This window comes from Marmota flaviventris, chromosome 1 (assembly GCF_047511675.1).
Source record: "Marmota flaviventris isolate mMarFla1 chromosome 1, mMarFla1.hap1, whole genome shotgun sequence".
Classification (NCBI taxonomy): domain Eukaryota; kingdom Metazoa; phylum Chordata; class Mammalia; order Rodentia; family Sciuridae; genus Marmota; species Marmota flaviventris.
Genome location: NC_092498.1, coordinates 23206602 through 23227575, shown reverse-complemented (window position 1 = coordinate 23227575; position 20974 = coordinate 23206602). Strand labels below are relative to the sequence as shown.

The following is a 20974-nucleotide window of genomic DNA, read 5'->3' as shown; positions in this document are numbered from 1 at the left end:
TGAATTCTTTATCTGACATTCCATCTGCTGCAGCTGTTACCTCTTCTAAAGTTGAGTTGACCTGCATTGCTTATGGTCCTTTCTTTCCTTGTCTTTTCATACTGCTTGCAATTCTTTCTGCTTGGTGAAAGTGTTGTGTTTTTGAAAAATTTTCCCCCCTATATATTTATATTGCTCTTGTATAGTTGAAAAGTCTCTCTTGCAGGGTCGGGCGGCGTTCTGCCTACCTTGCAGGCGCGGGTGGCGGCTCTGCTCTGCCCCTCCTCCAATTGGTGTGACGTGTCTACCACGCCAGCGGACCCCTGGGCCTATTCTGCCGGTCGGTCGCAGGTCTGCCTACTTGCAGGCTCGGGTGGCGGCTCTGCTCTGCCCCTACTCCAATTGGGGTGACGTGACTACTGCGCCTGCGGGCCGCTGGTCCTGTCCCGGGCACGGGTGAAAGATCTGCTCTGCCCCTACTCCAATTGGGGTGACGTGTGTACCATGCTGGCAGGCCACCGGGCCTGATCCGCCGGTCGGTTGCAGGTCTGCCTACCTTTCAGGTGCGGGTGAAGGCTCTGCTCTGCTCCTACTCCAATTGGGGTGACGTGCCTACCACCCCGGCCGGCCGCTGGGCCTGTTCCACCGTTCGGTCGCAGGTCTGCCTACCTTGCGGGCACGGGCGGCAGCTCTGCTCTGCCCCTACTCCAAATGGGGTGACGTGTCTGTCACGCCGGCAGGCCACCGTGCCTGATCCGCTGGTCCGTCGCAGGTCTGCCTACCTTGCGGGCGCGGGTGGTGGCTGTGCTCTGCCCCTACTCCAATTGGGGTGTCGTGACTACCACGCCGGCAGGTTGCTGGGCCTGTTCCGGGCGTGGGCGGCGGCTCTGCTCTGCCCCTACTCCAATTGGGGTGACGTGTGTACCACGCCGGCAGGCCGCTCGGCCTGATCCGCCGTTCGGTCGCAGGTCTGCCTACCTTGCGGGCGCGGGTGTCGGCTATGCTCTGCCCCTACTCCAATTGGGGTGACGTGACTGCCACGCCGGCGGGCCGCTGGGCCTGTTCCGGGCGCTGGCAGCGGCTCTGCTCTGCCCCTCTGGCTTGATGACAAAGTGAGAGAGACTCGGGTGTTTGTGACTCACTTTCTTTACCAGGAGACCAAGTGTTTCTGTCGCCGCTGGTATTCGATGAAGTTCTCTCCTCCTCCGCTTTCTGATGACATCAGATCTCTGCCATGTTGGTATCCCATGCGAATGGCAGCATTTCTTTCCCTTTGCCGGGTGACCAAAGCAACGTGTGAGTCCTGACCGCCCCTCACAAGCCCCGTCTCAATCCTGTTGCCACTGCCTATGAAGGCTCGGTTGGTATTTACCTCCACAGTATTCAGCAGGACCCGGACCGAGAAGCAGTTTCCGCGGGTTCTTTATCCCTGGGCCAGAGCAGTTCCGGGAGCCGGAATTCGGCCGCTCCGGGCTCAGTGTATGTTCTGATAGGAGCAGGCTCCAAGAAACAGTTTCCGCGGGTTATTTAGCACTGAGCCTGAGAAATTTGTCTGTGAGACGCAGGCCAATGGCAGCCTGAAATTACCTGTTCTATAGCTGAATGAGCTGTGATCAGTCGAAAACAGGGATGGTGACGTCAGCTCTCCAAGATGGTGGCCGCTGGCTTCCTCTGTGGTCTGACCTGTGTGGAGAACCGAATTGGACCGCTTCCTTCCCCCGTCTCAAACCCAGAATTCAGCACTGAGTATGGTGATTGCACAGCTGGCAGAAGCCCGCGGAAACTGCAGCACTGTATCTTTGCGTTGCTATCTCCTCGTTTCCCAGCGCGTGCCGCAGACTCTAGCCGCGGGGCGATTTGTTGAATAAGCAGCGTGACCCTCCGTGCGGACAAATCTCTCGCGTTTGAGCCCCCGTAGCTGATCCTCGTGCAATGGAAATCCTTCCTCTAGGTTTTGGAGCACCCCAATTTTGCTGGAAATTCCTAACAAAATAGCTTTTAGCCGTTCTAACTCGTCATTCTCCCGCACAGTTACGCGGTACACGTCGCTGCCATCTTCCTAAGATAGAAGTTTTGAATCACCTAAATAAGTGCTCTAGTTGACTCTCTAAAGAAATTCTTTTGGGAAGCTAGACTCTTAGGATACCCTTCAAGACTCTGAATGCCTATTTTGAATGCCTCCCTACTATACTTCCAGGAAGTGGCACTGTTTTTGCCAATGATGTACAGAGTTCATGGAACTTCACAACTAAATTTCCTGGTTTTTTTGGGGGGGGAACTTGACCACTGAGGGGCACTTGAACTTGAACTCAGTGGCACTTGAGCACTGAGCCACATCCCCAGCCCTATTATATATTTTATTTAGAGACAGGTTCTCACTGAGTTGCTTAGCACCTCACTTTTGCTGAGGCTGGCTTTGAACTTGTGATCCTCCTACCTCAGCCTTCTGAGCCACTGGGATTATAGGCATGCACCACCATGCCTGACTAAATTTCCTATTCTTATTGACCTTGCATGGATTACTGTCTATCTGATCTTCCTAACCACATCTAAAAGTTTGTCTTCCTAGAACTAAGGTAGTAAAACTAATCATTAATGGCAAATATTTTCAAACTCACTTACTTTCCCATACCTCACCAGACACCTGTTCTCTCTGGCAGAAAGGGGTAGGGGAAAGGGCAGAAGTTGCAATATCTAATAATAAAGTATTTTGGATTTCCTGACTGATTCTTTGTAACCCCGTTCAACTGCCTGAATATAATAGAAGATACTCATCAGTAAGAGTAGGTTAATGATTCAAATACATGGTTCTCTTCCTCCTCAGAATTCTTTTCGGGGGTTGAACTAGCTTAAATTCAGAAGAATTCTGCAAGTACTACACCTCTATCCTTTGAAAATGAGGCCAGCTGAATAAAGTCCAAAGTAAGAAAAGTAGAAATAGCCAGTCTATGTAGTTGGTAGGTCAACTGGCTACAGCATGGTATAAACAATCCTGAATCCAGGATCAAATCCCATCCAGGGATGATAACTTCCATTTATAACTGGCTACCAATTCTGCTATTAACTTAGGCAGTAGCTCTTAGAAATAATCCCAAGGGGAGGACATCCACTGTGGACAGATCAAAATAAATTAATTCATCTTAACATCTGGAAATTTGTGCCCTTTTGATGTGGCCTACTACTGTAAGTTATCTAATAATAAATAACACAATTTTTATTGTAGTGCTTTTTCCAATGATTCTTTGGTATCTAAAAAGCAGCATAGGATCCCAGATACTCTTCTTCAAGGCCAATGTAAGGCCTAGAACTACATGAAAAATATTTCTTTAGTCTAACAGTGCTCTAATGCTTTCTTTTTGGCTATAGTTGCTATATGAAACAAAGACCAAGTTCTGGTATTTTGATCTGCAAACAGCCAATTAAAATGTATTTAATGAGGATCTACTCTGTGATTAGCACTGTTCAAAGTGCTTTGGGATAAAAAGTAAGCTAGTGTAAAACAACATTTGTAACTTAGTTAAGCAAACAAGACTACCCACTTGCCATATCTCTCTTCATCCATTCTTGTTCACTGCTAATTGGGCCAACCTAAGGCAGGTATTCAACCAAGTCCAAACTCAGTGTCTCTAAATGGTCTGCGTTCTGCAGGGATTCAGTTCAATTCAAACATTCCTTCTTTAGCACACACTGTGTACCCAGCCTTCTTCTTCATCCTGTATGAAAAATAAGAGAAGACTGATAGACAATATTATAGATATAGAAAATACAAAATAGTGGTCCTTTTTCTGCAATAAATTAAGTTTATTTGGTCAATGGGGAGGAGCAGAGATAATTATTGTGAAGCAATAATGACACATACATGCTAATGAAATGAACTTCATCTCTTGGGGGAGGGGTCCTCAATTTGTTCATCTGTAAAGTGGAGGGCATTAACCAAATGATTTAAAGATGGCATTCTAATTCCATGATAGTGGAGATATTTACCTACATGAACTTAAATAAAAATGAACTTGCATGTATCAGTAGTGGGAGAAAGTTGGAGGAACTGCCATCTTTTAATTTATATCTCCTTTCAACACAACCATACCCATCCATAGATTAGGCCTAAGAAGCTGGAAAAAAGTTGTGGATATGTACTGCAGGGGAGGGGGTGGGGTTTGCTATGCATAGGCAATGAGAAGTGGAGATAGAGGCTGATGACGTGGAATGTACCACTTAGAGAAAAATAAGGGGTCAATTAGGTTGAGGGAAGAGGCTTCCTAAAAGATATGAAGCCTGAACTAGGCCTCCTTGCAGGATGGTGTATGAAACCTTTCATCTTCCCGGAAGGTGATTGTTGTTTTAAGTAGTGAAAAATAAGGGTAGGTGGACAAGATGGAACCACATTTTGGAGACCTTGACTCTTAAGGAGAACTTTGATAAAATGTATAGTCCAAGTTCCTATAAAGACCCCAGACTTGAAAAATGGTCTGTGTTCATGTTGAGAGGTGATTTTTTTTTTTTTTAGGGTTTATGTGTAGTTCAATGGTCCAGTCATAAATCCTAAAGATGATGATCCAGAGTTTGGAAGTAGACTGAGCTTAATCCTGAAGTTCCCATCTGAAGAAACAGACTAATAAGTTTAATATCATTTCCCCCCCTTTATTTTTTATTTTTATTCTTTTTGGAATTGTAAATTCAGTTTGAGTATATATTAAAGCTAAAATTAAAAGGAGCTATCCAAGTGGGACTTACAGTTTGTGTTGTGTGGCTCATGCACAGCCCAGCCTGGGAAAAAAAATCACACTAACACAAAAACTACCCTCAAAATTAAAATATCTCTAGCTGGGTGTGGTGGTGTGTATCTGTAGCCTTACCCACCTGGGAGGTTGAGGCAGGAGACTCACTCAAGCCCAGGAGTTTGAGGTCAGTCTAGATAACAGAGCGAGACCCCCCTCCCATCTCACCAAAGAGAGAGAGAGAGAGAGAGAGAGAGAGAGAGAGAGAGAGAGAGATCTGAAAGATTTGGCATACAATACCTTTGAGGACATTTGGGAAGTAGATAAAATTCCTTGATATGGAAATTTTCCATTTTGAAAATATCTTAATGATTCTCTCGTGGATTCTGGAGGAGACATAGGAATTGTGATGAACAGGCAATCTAGAATGTGGAGGAGTTCTATGTTGAAAACTGAGAATTGTGAGAACAAAGATCTACTTAAACACAATCTGCTATGATCTGCTCCGTTTTATTTTTCTACCCTGTGGCTTCCCTGCACACACCATATACCCTGACCTGATCATCATCTCTCTTAATCCATCTCTACCTTAGCCAACATTTTCACCCCATTCCTCAGAGTGTTATAAACACAATGAACATTCCTCTCTTATTCCTCATACTTAAAACACTCTCCCTAAATATTTGAATCTTTTTTTTTTCTTTATGTTACTATTCAGATCAAGATTCTTGAAAGAAGACTTTCCAAACTCTGGCCTATAGGCCTTGATTTTATTTATTTATTTGTGTGTGTGTGTGTGTGCGCGCGCACGCATGCATGAATATAGTATCTTGTAATTCTTATAATTTTCTTTTATGCAGATTTTGTCTGTCCCCGAGGCAGTCAGCTCTTTAAAAATGGAAATATGAATTTAAGCATATTTGCACTCCACCGTGCTTTGTATGTTAAGCATTCAAAGTCAGTTTTTGTTTATTTCAATGTTTTTACAGAACATGTACGACATGTTAGGAACCAGGATAAATCACTTGTATTTTTTTTTTTTTTTTTGGTACTCAGGATTGAACCAAGGGATGTTTAACCACTGAGCCACATTCTCTGTCTTCATATATTTTATTTAGACACAGGGTCTCACTAAATTGCTTAGGACCTTGCTAAATGAGGGTGGCTTTGACTCCCAATCCTCCTGCCTCAGCCTCCAGAGCCACTGGGATTACAGGTATGTGCCACCATGCCTAGCTCAGTTGTAATCCTCTATTTTAAGGAATTCACAGTTTATCCAGGAAGAGATAAGAAAAGTATTGACCACAATCGTGTGATGCCTATCTTATCGATGAGTTCAGGATGCTATGGAAGCAAAGAGGAAGAGCACTTAACCCAGACAAGAAGAGCCTGGGAAAGACTTGGAACTAATACTAAACTGAGCCTGCAAAGGTAAGTGTGAGTTAACCAGGAAAGGAACTCAGAAAATGGACACTTGCGAAAGAGGGAACAGCAATTGCCTGTTCATCACAGGGAATTGTGATGAATAGGCAATCTAGAAAAAACACAAGAATACAACAAAGTACAACTTGTTTAGGGGAATTAAAATAATTGCAGAATGTCTGGAATATCAAATTTATGGGGATGGGTAAAATAGGTAAGAGTGGAGAGGTGGACAGGATTCAAATCCTGAAATGCAGTCTTTGCTAGGAAACTGGTAGGTTACTTTGAGTAAGAGCTATTAAGGGATTTTAAGTACAGAGACCCATTGAATAATACATATTTCAGAACTATGAAAATGGTGGCAGCATGAACTCTAGATTGGAAAGATGGAAGAATTACAAATTAGAGCCGAGCAAGGTGGTGCATACCTGTAATCCCAGTGTTTCAGGAGGCTGGGGCAGGAGGATCTCGAGTTCAAAGCCAGCTTTAGCAATATAGTGAGGCCCTAAGCAACTCAGCGAGACCTTGTCTCTAAATAAAATCTAAAAAGGTCTGGGCATTTGGCTCAGAGGTTAAGTCCCCCCTACCCCAGCCGTTTCAATTTCTGGTACCAAAAATAATTATAGATTAGAAAGTTGAAAAGAGGCAAGATGAGAAGGCTATGGCCCTACTGAGGAGTGGCTAAGCAATAGTAAGAGTCTGTAATTGTCACATACTTATTCCATTCACCTCCTGTGTCCTAGTCCTGGGTGACTTCTTTCTGCCAGGAATTTGAAAGATAATTGCATCTGTACCTCTTGCTGAGGGCCCAGAGCTGCCCCAGATGTTGTTCTCCCTGAAGCATGGTTATTCAGTTTTCCTTTCAATTCTCTGATCCTTCCCAGTATCCTTTCAAATACCTCCTCCCTTTTTGCTTAAGTTAGTGGAAATGAAAAGGTTTGTCTCTGGGGCTTGCAACCTAAATAAAGCACATACACTGATAAAAGCTCTGAAGCAGGGCAGTAGCAGTAAAGAGGGATAAAAGGATATGTGAAAGATCTGAGGGAGGTAGAATTAAGACTTGGAAACCAACTGAATCCATGGTAAGGAATCACATTTTTAATTTTGTTATTGGAGCAAATGGAAATGTAATTTACCAAATTGAGAATAAAGGAGTTGGAGCAAGTTTGAGGATAAATGTTGAAATTTGTTCTTGTCAGTTGAGCATGACAGATAGGTGGGCACATTGTCTAGTAAATGGCTTAAAAGATGAGTCTGGAGCTTAGAAGACATAATGTTGGTGCTATAGGTTGGGCTTTTATGTGACCCCCCTCCCACATTCATGTGTTAAAGCCCAATCCCCAACATTAGGGTGTTACAATGTGGAACTTTTGGGAGGTGATTAGTACCATTATAAAAGAGACCCCAGAGAGAATCTTTGTTCTTTCTGTCATAGAAGAGCCATCAAAAAGATGGCCATCTATGAACCAAGAAGTGGACCATCACCAGACACAGAATTTGCTAGCATCTTGATCTTGGTCTTCTAGCTTCCAGAACAGTGAGAAATAACTTTCTGTTGTTTATATGTAACTCATTTTATGGCATTCTGTTATGGCAATCTGAACAGACTAAAACATTTGGTATTGAATTTATATTTGGGCATCAGCCCCAACTATATGTGCTAGCTGAAGTCACTGGAGTAGATGAGATCAAATAGAAAAAATGGTGGATGGTTATAAAGAGACTGTGGCATAGACAGAGCCCTGGACTATGCCAGCATCCAAGGAAGAGCATCATAAGTGGATGATATGAAGAACACTGAAGACAGAGATCACAAGTTGGAGGAGAACCAGGAGAAAGTAACCACTTAAGTTATGGGAAGAGATGATGTTATATTAAAATAAGCAAAACATCTAGTTTAATGTGGCATCTGAACTGTAATTTCTGAAGAAACAGAAATGGATTAAAACTCACAAAATGACCAAAAGCTTAATTAACAATCCATACTACCAATTAAAAGGCAGGCAAGAATCTTACAGAGATTGATAAAACCTACTAGGCTTGAGATGGAAAAGCCAGGATTTGCTCACAGAAATAGGGACCATGTAATAAAAGATAATGTAAATACCCATTGATTGATATTTCTCCTCCCCAACCTTTTCAGAGACTCAAGGGCAGCCTCAACCAAAACTCAGGGTAGTCTTCTCCTCCTACAACTCCTATAACTAGAGTGTGGATCTAAGTCAGGACCTAACAATAATTCCTTTTCATCCCTTTACCTCCATTACTTTCTATATTCAGTTGGAGACTTCACTACCCAGGTATCAGTGGATGGGATCTTAGGGGTGGCTCAATGCATTCTAGGACAGGTGATCTCAGGAGCAAAGAGCAGGAGGTGAGGGCATGTTCAGGAAGAACTCTTTTTTTAAAATAAAAAAATGTTTTTAGTTGTTGACAGACCTTTATTTTATTTATTTATCTGTGGTGCTAAGAATCAAACCCAGTGCTTCACACATGCTAGGCAAGCACTTTACCATTGAGCTACGGGCTGGGGATGTGGCTCAAGTGGTAGCACGCTCACCTGGCATGCATGTGGCCCAGGTTCAATCCTCAGCACCACATACAAACAAAGATGTTGTGTCTGCCAATAACTAAAAAATAAATATTAAAAAATTATCTCTCTCTCTCTCTCTAAAAAAAAAAAAACAACCATTAAGCTACAATCCCAGCCTCAGGAAGAACTCTTTATAGAACTATTTTCTTCCTCTTCTTTCATTTCTAATTGTTCATAAGATATAAACACCTACCCTCTTGCACATATTTGTATGAAAGTTAAGAAAGAGTGAAATGAAGAATCATCCTTCTTTCTTTCTGCAAAGAAAAAATGGTGGCACATAATGTTGAACACAGATACCACATTTCATTTTTGGTTCATTCTTTTTCAAACAGCTGGCAACAACACATGATACCCTTCCTTTATCAAGGAGGCCAAACTTTAATTTATTTTAAACAGAAAAAAATTCTTTAAAATGACTTTATTTATAAATATATTTTTATGTGGTGCTGAGGATTGAACCCAGTGCCTCACACATGATAGGCAAGTGCTCTACCACAGAACTACAGCCATAGCCTGAGGCCAAACTTCTATTAGTGATTAGGCAAGTAGTTCCAGTTAAGGGTATGTATTAGGAAGCCCAGTTTATGTTCACAACCCAGCCACAGTCTCTAAAGCAGCTTTTAGCAAAAAAGAAAAAGAAAACCCTGATTTTTTGAACTTGCCTGATACTTGAATGTGTTTATTAATTGCCTCAGAACCAATATGGATAAGAGACATGATTGGTACTTTAACATCTTGGCTGCTATAGTTTTCATGTCCTACATTGGTTCAGGTACCACAGAATAAGGAAACTGAAGTTTCAGAAATTATCTCCTTAGCAAAGGAATAATGAAAACCTGCTAGAAATTGGAGACTGGGTAAGGAGCTTTGCCTAGCAACATGCCCTCCATCCATAGGCAGAAAGTAGAACCGGGGTTTATAAATTCATTCACCTCTTCTGTTTACCAACATGCAGTCTAAATAGAATTAGCATTATTCAGAGATGAATGAATGGAAAATGATTTTCACAGTTAATGAATTTTATGATGACATGAATGCAGCAGCAGCAATTGCCTCTGTAGCATAATTGAGAAGCCAAGAAAGACTGGCAGGCATGGAGAATACAGAGATTTGAGCAGAAGATTGGTAATTTGAAAATTGGGAATCAAGACCATGAAATTCATTTGTGTGTTTGTTAAAAAAGTGGGAAGTCTACTTCCAAAGAGAATGGAAGCTGTGACTTCCGTTGTTTAGCATTGGAGTACCAGGTGGATAGGAACAAAAGAGAAACAAAAAGGGGAGAAATGAGATTTTAAATATACCAGATACACAGTAAGGGATAGAAGACGGTCTCAGGAAAAACCTAGGGGCTGAAGATGCCCACCATGGAAAATTTCTAAATGTTTCAAATCTGATATATGAAGGAAGGAAAGGAGGTGCTGCTGTTCCCTCTCAAGGCACCTCCCCAAAATCTGATGTGCTCTTGTCTTTTTAGAGCCTTTTCCTTCATCTAATTTAATGGAAGGAAGAACACCGCCCACGTCCCCCGCGGGCCGTGGAATCAGGATCCCTCTGCGTGGTGTGGGCTGGCTGTGAAAAGACCACAAGGACTTGGAAGTAATTTTTTCACAAAGCGGGGGGTAAGACAGCTCTGCGACCTTAAAGTCCTGCAATCACTCTGGAAGGCAAGAGACAGCGAGAGAGCTCATGCTCACGGAATCCCTGTATGTATAGGGAAATTAGCAAAGGATTTTTGATAGAATGTTTTTCACCAAATAAGGCAGGGGGTGGACTAGTCAAGCTCCAATGGGTAACACCCAGCTCTAGAGCCTTGAGAAAGCAAAACTTCTTTGTGGACTGAAGGGGGAGGTCACCTGCATTGCAAAGCCTACTGCGTGCAATGCCGGACCAACACCCTATTGGCTCAAGGCTGAGAGAGGGTGCTTAACATAGCTCATGGGAGGCCACCCATGGAAGAAGCAGATTCTTAGCTTTTAAGTCCAAATATCAAAGACTCAACTGTAAAACAGAGTGATTTAGGAAATAGATGAAATCAGTTCAGATGCCTAATGAAGAAGGCAAATTGTTAATCTCGTAGCTTTCTACCCCCATATGGGAGATACAGTGTCACAACAAAGTTACCATTGAGTAGCTCGTAATGGAGTCCATTCATGAAGGGTAGATTCCAGGAACTAGTACTAATTTACATATTGAAACCAAGAAGCTTCCTCCCAACCCTCATACTTTGGAAATGTTTTTAGTTCTTCCAGTTCGTCCAAATAACTCCATATTCTGCATGCAGTTATAACCAGCAACAGTGATAAAGAATAATACATAATTGTGCCAAACTATATATTATATATATATATCCCTCATGTATTAAAATTTCATACCAAACCATTCATTAAATTTCAGAAGTGCCAAAAACTTTGAAACACATCAATGTCAGTGGAGTTAGGTGATGGGAATGGGGATCTCTTCTGTTTCCCTTTTCCACTTTGCTTTCTCTCAAGAGGAAAATCGTATTGCTATTTGGGCTTCCTTTTCTTCTTTAGGGCGGTCTCTAGACATCTAAGAGTTCATGTAAGAGGGTTTGGCTTACTCCTCTGTCGAGGCTCTGGCCAGCTCTTCTCTTTTTCTCCTTTCTTACATGGCAGGCTAAGCCAAGCATTCGGGTTCAGTCAGATGACAGGAGGATGCCCCTTAGATGCTGTGCTTCTTGTGTGTAGCCGCCCATGCCAGTTATTGACCTATTGTTTTCCAGCTCCAAACTCCACCTTGTAAACTCCACTCTGAGATGCAGACTACATTTCCCACATTCCCTTGCCCCATGGACTACCTATTTGGTTCTGCCAGAAGGGGGACCAGTGGAAGATTGGAGTGTAGAAGGAAAAAAAAAAGTCCTTCCTGTTTTCTAGTTCTTGTCAGCATCTCTCAGGCAAAACCAGCTGGCTCATCTACAATTTCTCTAGGCATCTAGAATATTGATAAATGGTCTTTGTTGCCAGTTTTCTTTTTATCATTCTGTTTAGCATGGGCCATGGGCCAGAACTTCAAACCACAAAGCCCCAGACTCATATTCATTCATTCAACAAATATTAAATACCTATCATGTACCAGCATCTACTTCAGTAAATAAAAGAGACACAAGTCCCTGTCTTCTCGGGGCTATTTGCAAGAGTAGTCTATGTCTGCTCTTGGATATGTCTAATAGGTAGCTCAGACATGACAGTTCAAAATAATTCTTGATTTTACCTCCCCTTCAAACCCATTCTTCCCTCAGTCTTACTTCTCTTAGAAAGTGTCGATTCAGCCATAGAACAGGTAATTTCAGGCTGCCATTCGCCTGCGTCTCACAGACAAATTACTCAGGCATAGTGCTAAAGAACCCGCGGAAACTGTTTCTTGGAGCCTGCTCCTATCAGAACATACACCGAGCCCGGAGCGGCCGAATTCCAGCTCCCGGAACTGCTCTGGCCCAGGAGTAAAGAACCCGCGGAAACTGCTTCTCGGTCCGGGTCCTGCTGAATACTGTGGAGGTAAATACCAACCGAGCCTTCATAGGCAGTGGCAACAGGACTGAGACGGGGCTTGTGAGGGCCGGTCAGGACTCACCCGTTGCTTTGGTCACCCGGCAAAGGGAACGAAATGCTGCCATTCGCATGGGATACCAACATGGCAGAGATATGATGTCATCAGAAAGCGGCAGAGGAGAGAACTTCATCGAATACCAGCGGCGACAGAAACACTTGGTCTCCTGGTAAAGAAAGTGAGTCACAAACACCCGAGTCTCTCTCACTTTGTCATCAAGCCAGAGGGGCAGAGCAGAGCCGCTGCCAGCGCCCAGAACAGGCCCAGCGGCCCGCCGGCGTGGCAGTCACGTCACCCCAATTGGAGTAGGGGCAGAGCATAGCCGACACCCGCGCCCGCAAGGTAGGCAGACCTGCGACCGAACGGCGGATCAGGCCCAGCGGCCTGCCGGCGTGGTACACACGTCACCCCAATTGGAGTAGGGGCAGAGCAGAGCCGCCGCCCACGCCCGGAACAGGCCCAGCAACCTGCCGGCGTGGTAGTCACGACACCCCAATTGGAGTAGGGGCAGAGCACAGCCGCCACCCGCACCCGCAAGGTAGGCAGACCTGCGACCGACCAGCGGAACAGGCCCAGCGGCCTGCCGGCGTGGCAGGCACGTCACCACATTTGGAGTAGGGGCAGAGCAGAGCCTTCGCCCACGCCCAGAACAGGCCCAGAAGCCCGCCGGCGTGGTAGTCACATCACCCCAATTGGAGTAGGGGCAGAGCAGAGCCGCCACCTGCGCCCGCAAGGTAGGCAGACCTGCGACCGACCGGCAGAACGGGCCCAGCGGTCCGCGGGTGTGGTAGACATGTCACACCAATTGGAGGAGGGGCAGAGCAGAGCCGCCGCCTGCGCCTGCAAGGTAGGCAGACCTGCAACCGACCGGCGGATCAGGCCAAGCGGCCTGCCGGCGTGGTACACACGTCACCCCAATAGGAGCAGGGGCAAGCAGAGCCACCGCCTGCGCCAGGAACAGGCCCAGCGACCTGCTGGCGTGGTAGTCACGACACCCCAATTGGAGTAGGGCCTGAGCAGAGCCACCACCCACGCGCGCAAGATAGGCAGACCTGCGACCGACTGGCGGAACAGGCCCAGCGGCCTGTCAGCGTGGTAGACAGATCACCCCAAGGGAGGAGGAGCACAGCCGCTGCCCGACCCTGCAAGGGAGAATTTTCAAATAAACAAGAGCAATATAAATATATAGGGGGAAAATTTCAAAAACACAACAGTTTCACCAAGCAGAAAGAAACGCGAGCAGTATGAAAAGACAAGGAAAGAAAGGACCACAAGCAATGCAGGTCAACTCAACTTTAGAAGACATAATAGCTGCAGCAGATGGAATGTCAGATAAAGAATTCAGGATATACATGCTTCAGATGATCTGGAGTCTCAAGGAAGACATTAGACAGCAAAATCAGACAATGAAAGATCACTTCGACAATGAATTACATAAACAAATCCAGGAAGCAAAAGATCAACTATACAGGGAGATAGAGGTTATAAAAAACAAACAAACTGAAATCCTAGAAATGCAGGAAGCAATAAACCAACTTAAAAACTCAATTGAGAATACTACCAGCAGAGTAGAACACTTAGAAGATAGAACATCAGACAATGAAGACAAAGTATTTCAACTTGAAAAGAACATAGACAGCTCAGCAAGACTGTTAAGAAACCATGAGCAGAACATCCAAGAAATATGGGATAACATAAAGAGACCAAACTTAAGAGTCATTGGGATACAGGAAGGTATAGAGGTCCAAACCAAAGGAATGAGCAATCTATTCAATGAAATAATACGAGAAAACTTCCCAGACTTGAAGAATGAGACAGAATCCCAAATCCTAGAAGCCTACAGGACGCCAAATGTGCAAAATCATAAGAGATCCACACCTAGACACATTATAATGAAGATGCCCAACATACAGAATAAGGAGAGAATTTTAAAAGCTACAAGAGAAAGGAAGCAGATTACATTTAGGGGTAAACCAATCAGGATAACAGCCGATCTTTCAACACAGACTCTGAAAGCTAGAAGATCCTGGAGTAACATATTTCAAACACTGAAAGAAAAGGGGTTCCAACCAAGAATTGTGTATCCAGCGAAATTAAGCTTCAGGATGGAAGATGAAATTAAAACCTTCCACGATAAACAAAAGTTAAAAGAATTTGCAGCTAGAAAACCATCTCTTCGGGCTGGGGATGTGGCTCAAGCGGTAGCGCGCTCGCCTAGCATGCGTGCGGCCCGGGTTCGATCCTCTGCACCACATACAAAGATGTTGTGTCCGCCGATAACTAAAAAATAAATATTAAAAATCTCTTTAAAAAAAAAAAAAAGAAAACCATCTCTTCAAAACATCCTCGGCAAAACGTTACAGGAAGAGGAAATGGAAAATAAGAATGAAAACCAACAGTGGGAGGTAGGACAGTAAAGGGGGGAAAATAATCAAAGAGGAAAACAAACCATATTTAGTAACATAAATAAACAAATATGGCTGGAAGAACAACCCATATCTCAATAATAACCCTAAATGTTAATGGCTTAAACTCACCAACTAAGAGACACAGGCTAGTAGAATGGATAACAAAACAAGACCCAACAATATGCTGCCTACAGGAGACGCATTTGATAGGAAAAGACATACATAGGCTGAAGGTGAAAGGTTGGGAAAAATCATATCACTCATATGGACTTTGGAAACAAGCAGGAGTGTCCATACTCATATCAAATAAAATAGATTTCAAGCCAAAGTTAATCAAAAGGGATAAAGAGGGACACTACATACTGCTCAAGGGAACCATACACCAATAAGACATAACAATCATAAATATATATGCCCCAAACAATGGTGCAGCTATGTTCATCAAACAAACTCTTCTCAAGTTCAAGAGTATAATAGACCACCATACAATAATCATGGTGGTCTATTCATTAGCATGGCTAATGACCACCATACAATAATCACACCTCTCTCACCACTGGACAGATCTTCCAAACAAAAGTTGAATAAGGAAACTATAGAACTCAATAACACAATTAATAACCTAGACTTAATTGACATATATAGAATATACCTCCCAACATCAAGCAGTTACACTTTTTTCTCAGCAGCACATGGATCCTTCTCAAAAATAGATCATATATTATGTCACAGGGCAACTCTTAGACAATATAAAGGAGTAGAGATAATACCATGCATCTTATCTGATCATAATGGAATGAAACTGAAAATCAACAATAAAAGAAGGAAGGAAAAATCATGCGTCACTTGGAGAATGAACAATAGGTTACTGAATGATCAATGGGTTATAGAAGACATCAAGGAGGAAATTAAAAAATTCTTAGAGATAAATGAAAACGCAGACACAACATATCGGAATCTATGGGACACATTGAAAGCAGTTCTAAGAGGAAAATTCATTGCTTGGAGTTCATTCCTTAAAAAAAGAAAAAAACCAACAAATAAATGATCTCATACTTCATCTCAAAATCCTAGAAAAAGAAGAGCAAAACAACAGCAAAAGAAGTAGAAGGCAAGAAATAATTAAAATCAGAGCTGAAATTAATGAAATTGAAACAAAAGAAACAATTGAAAAAATTGACAAAACTAAAAGTTGGTTCTTTGAAAAAATAAATAAAATCGACAGACCCTTAGCCATGCTAATGAAGAGAAGAAGAGAGAGAACTCAAATTACTAGCATACGGGATGAAAAAGGCAATATCACAACAGACACTTCAGAAATACAGAAGATAATCAGAAATTATTTTGAATCCTTATACTCCAATAAATTAGAAGATAGTGAAGGCATTGATAAATATCTTAAGTCATACGATCTGCCCAGATTGAGTCAGGAGGATATAGACAACCTAAACAGACCAATATCAATTGAGGAAATAGAAGAAACCATCAAAAGACTACCAACTAAGAAAAGCCCAGGACCGGATGGGTATACAGCAGAGTTTTACAAAACCTTTAAAGAGGAACTAATACCAATACTTTTCAAGCTACTTCAGGAAACAGAAAAAGAGGGAGAACTTCCAAATTCATTCTACGAGGCCAACATCACCCTGATTCCTAAACCAGACAAAGACACTTCAAAGAAAGAAAACTACAGACCAATATCTCTAATGAACCTAGACGCAAAAATCCTCAATAAAATTCTGGCGAATCGGATACAAAAACATATCAAAAAAATTGTGCACCATGATCAAGTAGGATTCATCCCTGGGATGCAAGGCTGGTTCAATATACGGAAATCAATAAATGTTATTCACCACATCAATAGACTTAAAAACAAGAACCATATGATCATCTCGATAGATGCGGAAAAAGCATTCGACAAAGTACAGCATCCCTTTATGTTCAAAACTCTAGAAAAACTAGGGATAACAGGAACATACCTCAGTATTGTAAAAGCAATCTATGCTAAGCCTCAGGCTAGCATCATTCTGAATGGAGAAAAATTGAAGGCATTCCCTCTAAAATCTGGAACAAGACAGGGATGCCCTCTCTCACCACTTCTGTTCAACATAGTTCTCGAAACACTGGCCAGAGCAATTAGACAGATGAAAGAAATTAAAGGCATAAAAATAGAAAAAGAAGAACTTAAATTATCACTATTTGCAGGTGACATGATTCTATACCTAACAGACCCAAAAGGTCTACAAGGAAACTCTTAGAGCTAATAAATGAATTCAGCAAAGTGGCAGGATATAAAATCAACACGCATAAATCAAAGGCATTCCTGTATATCAGCGACAAATCCTCTGAAATGGAAATGAGGACAACCACTCCATTTACAATATCCTCAAAAAAAAAATAAAATACTTGGGAATCAACCTAACAAAAGAGGTGAAAGACTTATACAATGAAAACTACAGAACCCTAAAGAGAGAAATAGAAGAAGATCTTAGAAGATGGAAAAATATACCCTGTTCATGGATAGGCAGAACTAACATCATCAAAATGGCGATATTACCAAAAGTTCTCTATAGGTTTAATGCAATGCCAATCAAAATCCCAATGGCATTTCTTGTAGAAATAGAGAAAGCAATCATGAAATTCATATGGAAAAATAAAAGACCCAGAATAGCAAAAACAATGCTAAGCAGGAAAGGTGAATCAGGCGGTATAGCGATACCAGACTTCAAAATATACTACAGAGCAATAGTAACAAAAACAGCATGGTACTGGGACCAAAACAGGCGGGTGGACCAATGGTACAGAATAGAGGACACAGAAACCAATCCACAAAACTACAACTATCTTATATTTGATAAAGGGGCTAAAAGCATGCAATGGAGGAAGGATAGCATCTTCAACAAATGGTGCTGGGAAAACTGGAAATCTATATGCAACAAAATGAAACTGAATCCCTTTCTCTCGCCATGCACAAAAGTTAATTCAAAATGGATCAAGGAGCTTGATATCAAATCAGAGACACGGCGTCTGATAGAAGAAAAGTTGGCTACGATCTACATACTGTGGGGTTGGGCTCCAAATTCCTCAATAGGACACCTATAGCACAAAAGTTAATAACTAGAATCAACAAATGGGACTTACTCAAACTAAAAAGTTTTTTCTCAGCAAAAGAAACAATAAGAGAGGTAAATAGGGAGCCTACATCCTGGGAACAAATCTTTACTCCTCACACTTCAGATAGAGCCCTAATATCCAGAGTATACAAAGAACTCAAAAAATTAGACAATAAGATAACAAATAACCCAATCAACAAATGGGCCAAGGACCTGAACAGACACTTCTCAGAGGAGGACATACAATCAATCAACAAGTACATGAAAAAATGCTCACCATCTCTAGCAGTCAGAGAAATGCAAATCAAAACCACCCTAAGATACCATCTCACTCCAGTAAGATTGGCAGCCATTATGAAGTAAAACAACAACAAGTGCTGGCGAGGATGTTGGGAAAAGGGTACACTTGTACATTGCTGGTGGGACTGCAAATTGGTGCAGCCAATTTGGAAAGCAGTATGGAGATTTCTTGGAAAGCTGGGAATGGAACCACCATTTGACCCAGCTATTCCCCTTCTCGGTCTATTCCCTAAAGATCTAAAAAGAGCATGCTACAGGGACACTGCTACATCGATGTTCATAGCAGCACAATTCACAATAGCAAGACTGTGGAACCAACCCAGATGCCCTTTTCAATAGACGAATGGATAAAAAAAAATGTGGCATTTATACACAATGGAGTATTACTCTGCATTAAAAAATGACAAAATCATAGAATTTGCAGGGAAATGGATGGCTTTAGAGCAGATTATGCTAAGTGAAGCTAGCCAATCCCTAAAAAACAAATGCCAAATGTCTTCTTTGATATAAGGAGAGTAACTAAGAACAGAGTAGGGACGAAGAGCATGAGAAGAAGATTAACATTAAACAGAGATGAGAGGTGGGAGGGAAAGGGAGAGAGAAGGGAAATTGCATGGAAATGGAAGGAGACCCTCAGGGTTATACAAAATTACATACAAGAGGAAGTGAGGGGAAAGGGGAAAATAATACAAGGGGGAGAAATGAAGGTCAGTAGAGGGGGCAGAGAGAGAAGAGGGGAGGGGAGGGGAGGGGAGGGGGGATAGTAGAGGATAGGAAAGGCAGCAGAATACAACAGACACTAGTATGGCAATATGTAAATCAGTGGATGTGTAACTGATGTGATTCTGCAATCTGTATACGGGGTAAAAATGGGAGTTCATAACCCACTTGAATCAAAGTGTGAAACATGATATATCAAGAACTATGTAATGTTTTGAACAACCAACAATAAAAATTAAAAAAAAAAGAAATATGAATGGTCAACAAATATATAATAAAAATGTTCAACATCTCCAGCAATTAGAGAAATGAAAATTGAAACTACACTGAGACTCCATCTCACTTCAGTCAGAGTGGCAATGATCAAGAATATAAGAACAAAAAATGTTGGTGAGGATGCTGGGAAAAGGTATACTCATACATTATTCAGCCACTCTGGAAAGCATTGGAAGTTCCTAAAAAAAAAAAAAAAAACCCTAGGAATGAAACCTTTTAACCCAGTTATTCCACTGCTTGATATATATCCAAAGGACTTAAAATTTCATACTACTATGACACAGCCATATCCATGTTTATAGAAGCACAATCCACAATAGCTAAGCTATGGTACCAACTTAGGTTCCCTTCAAAAGGTGAATGGATAAAGAAAGTGTCCATATATACATAATAGAGTATTATGCAGCCATAAAGAAGAAGAATGGCTTTATGACATTTTCCCATGAAAGGATGGATATGGAGACTGTCATGCTAAGTGAAATAAACCAATCCCCCCCCCAAAAAAGAAAGTGTTATTGCCATCCATTTTGTTATTTAGGCAAAAAAAAAAAAAAAAACAACTTTGAAGTTTATTGCTGATTTATCTCACTCCCTCCTATTCATTTTTTATTAGAACATTATAAATATACATACTGATTGGGTTCATTTTAACAAAATCATACATGCAAGGGATTTAATTTTAAGCCCCATTCCCACCCCCTCTTTTCCACCCTTTCTCCCGCCCCCTATTCTCTTTCCTTTACTCTATTAAACTTCCTTTCTTTCACATAGACATAAAAGTGAAATTCCCTTTGGTATCTTTATATATGAATACAACATGATTTTGTTAAATTCATTCCATGTACCTTCCCCTTTCCCTCCCTTCCTCCCTCTCCTACATCCACTCTACTGACCTTCCCTGTATCTTTATGATATCTGATCCCCTCCTCGACTGCCTTCTTTCCCTTATTTTGCTCTAGCTTCCACATGAGAGGAAACATTCCACCTTTGATTTTCTGATTTGTTTCACTTAGCACGTTTTTCTCCATTTCCATCCATTTACCCCCAAATGTCATTATTTCATTCTTCCTATGACTGAGTGAATTCCATTGCACCTATAGACCACGTTTTCTTAATCCATTCATCTATTGACAGGCATCTGGGTTGATTCCATCATTTGGCTTTTGTGAATTGTGCTGCTTTAAATGCAGTGGCTGTGTCACTCTGCATGTTGATTTTAGATCTTCGGGGTAAACACTGAGGAGTGGGATAGCTAGGTCATATGGTGGTTCCATTCCTAGTGTTTTGAGGACTCTCCACACTGTTTTCCAGAGCGATTGTACTAATTTGCAGTCCCACCAACAATGTAAGAGTGTACCTTTTTCTTCACATCCTTGCCAGCATTTATTATTATTTTTGTGTTCTTGATAATTGTCATTCTGACTGGTCACTCCCTTCTGTTGTTAATTCTACACACCCAATCTGTGCATTGTTCAAGTCCTATTAATTCTATCTTCAAATGTATTACAAATCTGAAGTAAGGGTACTTTTCAACTACCCTTGCCCAATCCAAAGTTCCCTTTTGCTATGGGCTGTTTAAACACAGTCGTTTCTTTCCTTGGTATAAATCTCTTTACTAGAAGAGAGAAAAATGGAAGTGATGTTAGGGAGTAAGGACTCTATCAGGCAGCAGTTAACTGCCTGTTAGAGGTTCTCATCTGCTCTGTTTCCCTTAAGAAATTATAGACTTCTATAAGAAAGAGTTCCAAATGATCTTTCTTAAGCCCTGAAGAAAAATCTATGAACTATATCCTAAATATGTCATTTCCTTGAGTGTGCAAGCTGTGCTTGCCTCACAGTGGAACAAATACACAGAAGGGAAGAGAAATGTAT

General features: G+C 41.9%; 1 protein-coding gene across 1 annotated transcript in view; it reads right to left on the bottom strand.

The window, feature by feature from the left end:
* Window positions 1-20974, bottom strand: part of Tsga13 (testis specific 13) — a 51568-nt gene that overhangs the window by 16474 nt on the left and 14120 nt on the right. Inside the window, exon 2 of the mRNA XM_071608562.1 lies at window positions 1968-2038. Within this exon, the coding sequence (XP_071464663.1) occupies window positions 1968-2038 (71 nt within the window). The remainder of the gene's footprint in view (window positions 1-1967; window positions 2039-20974) is intronic.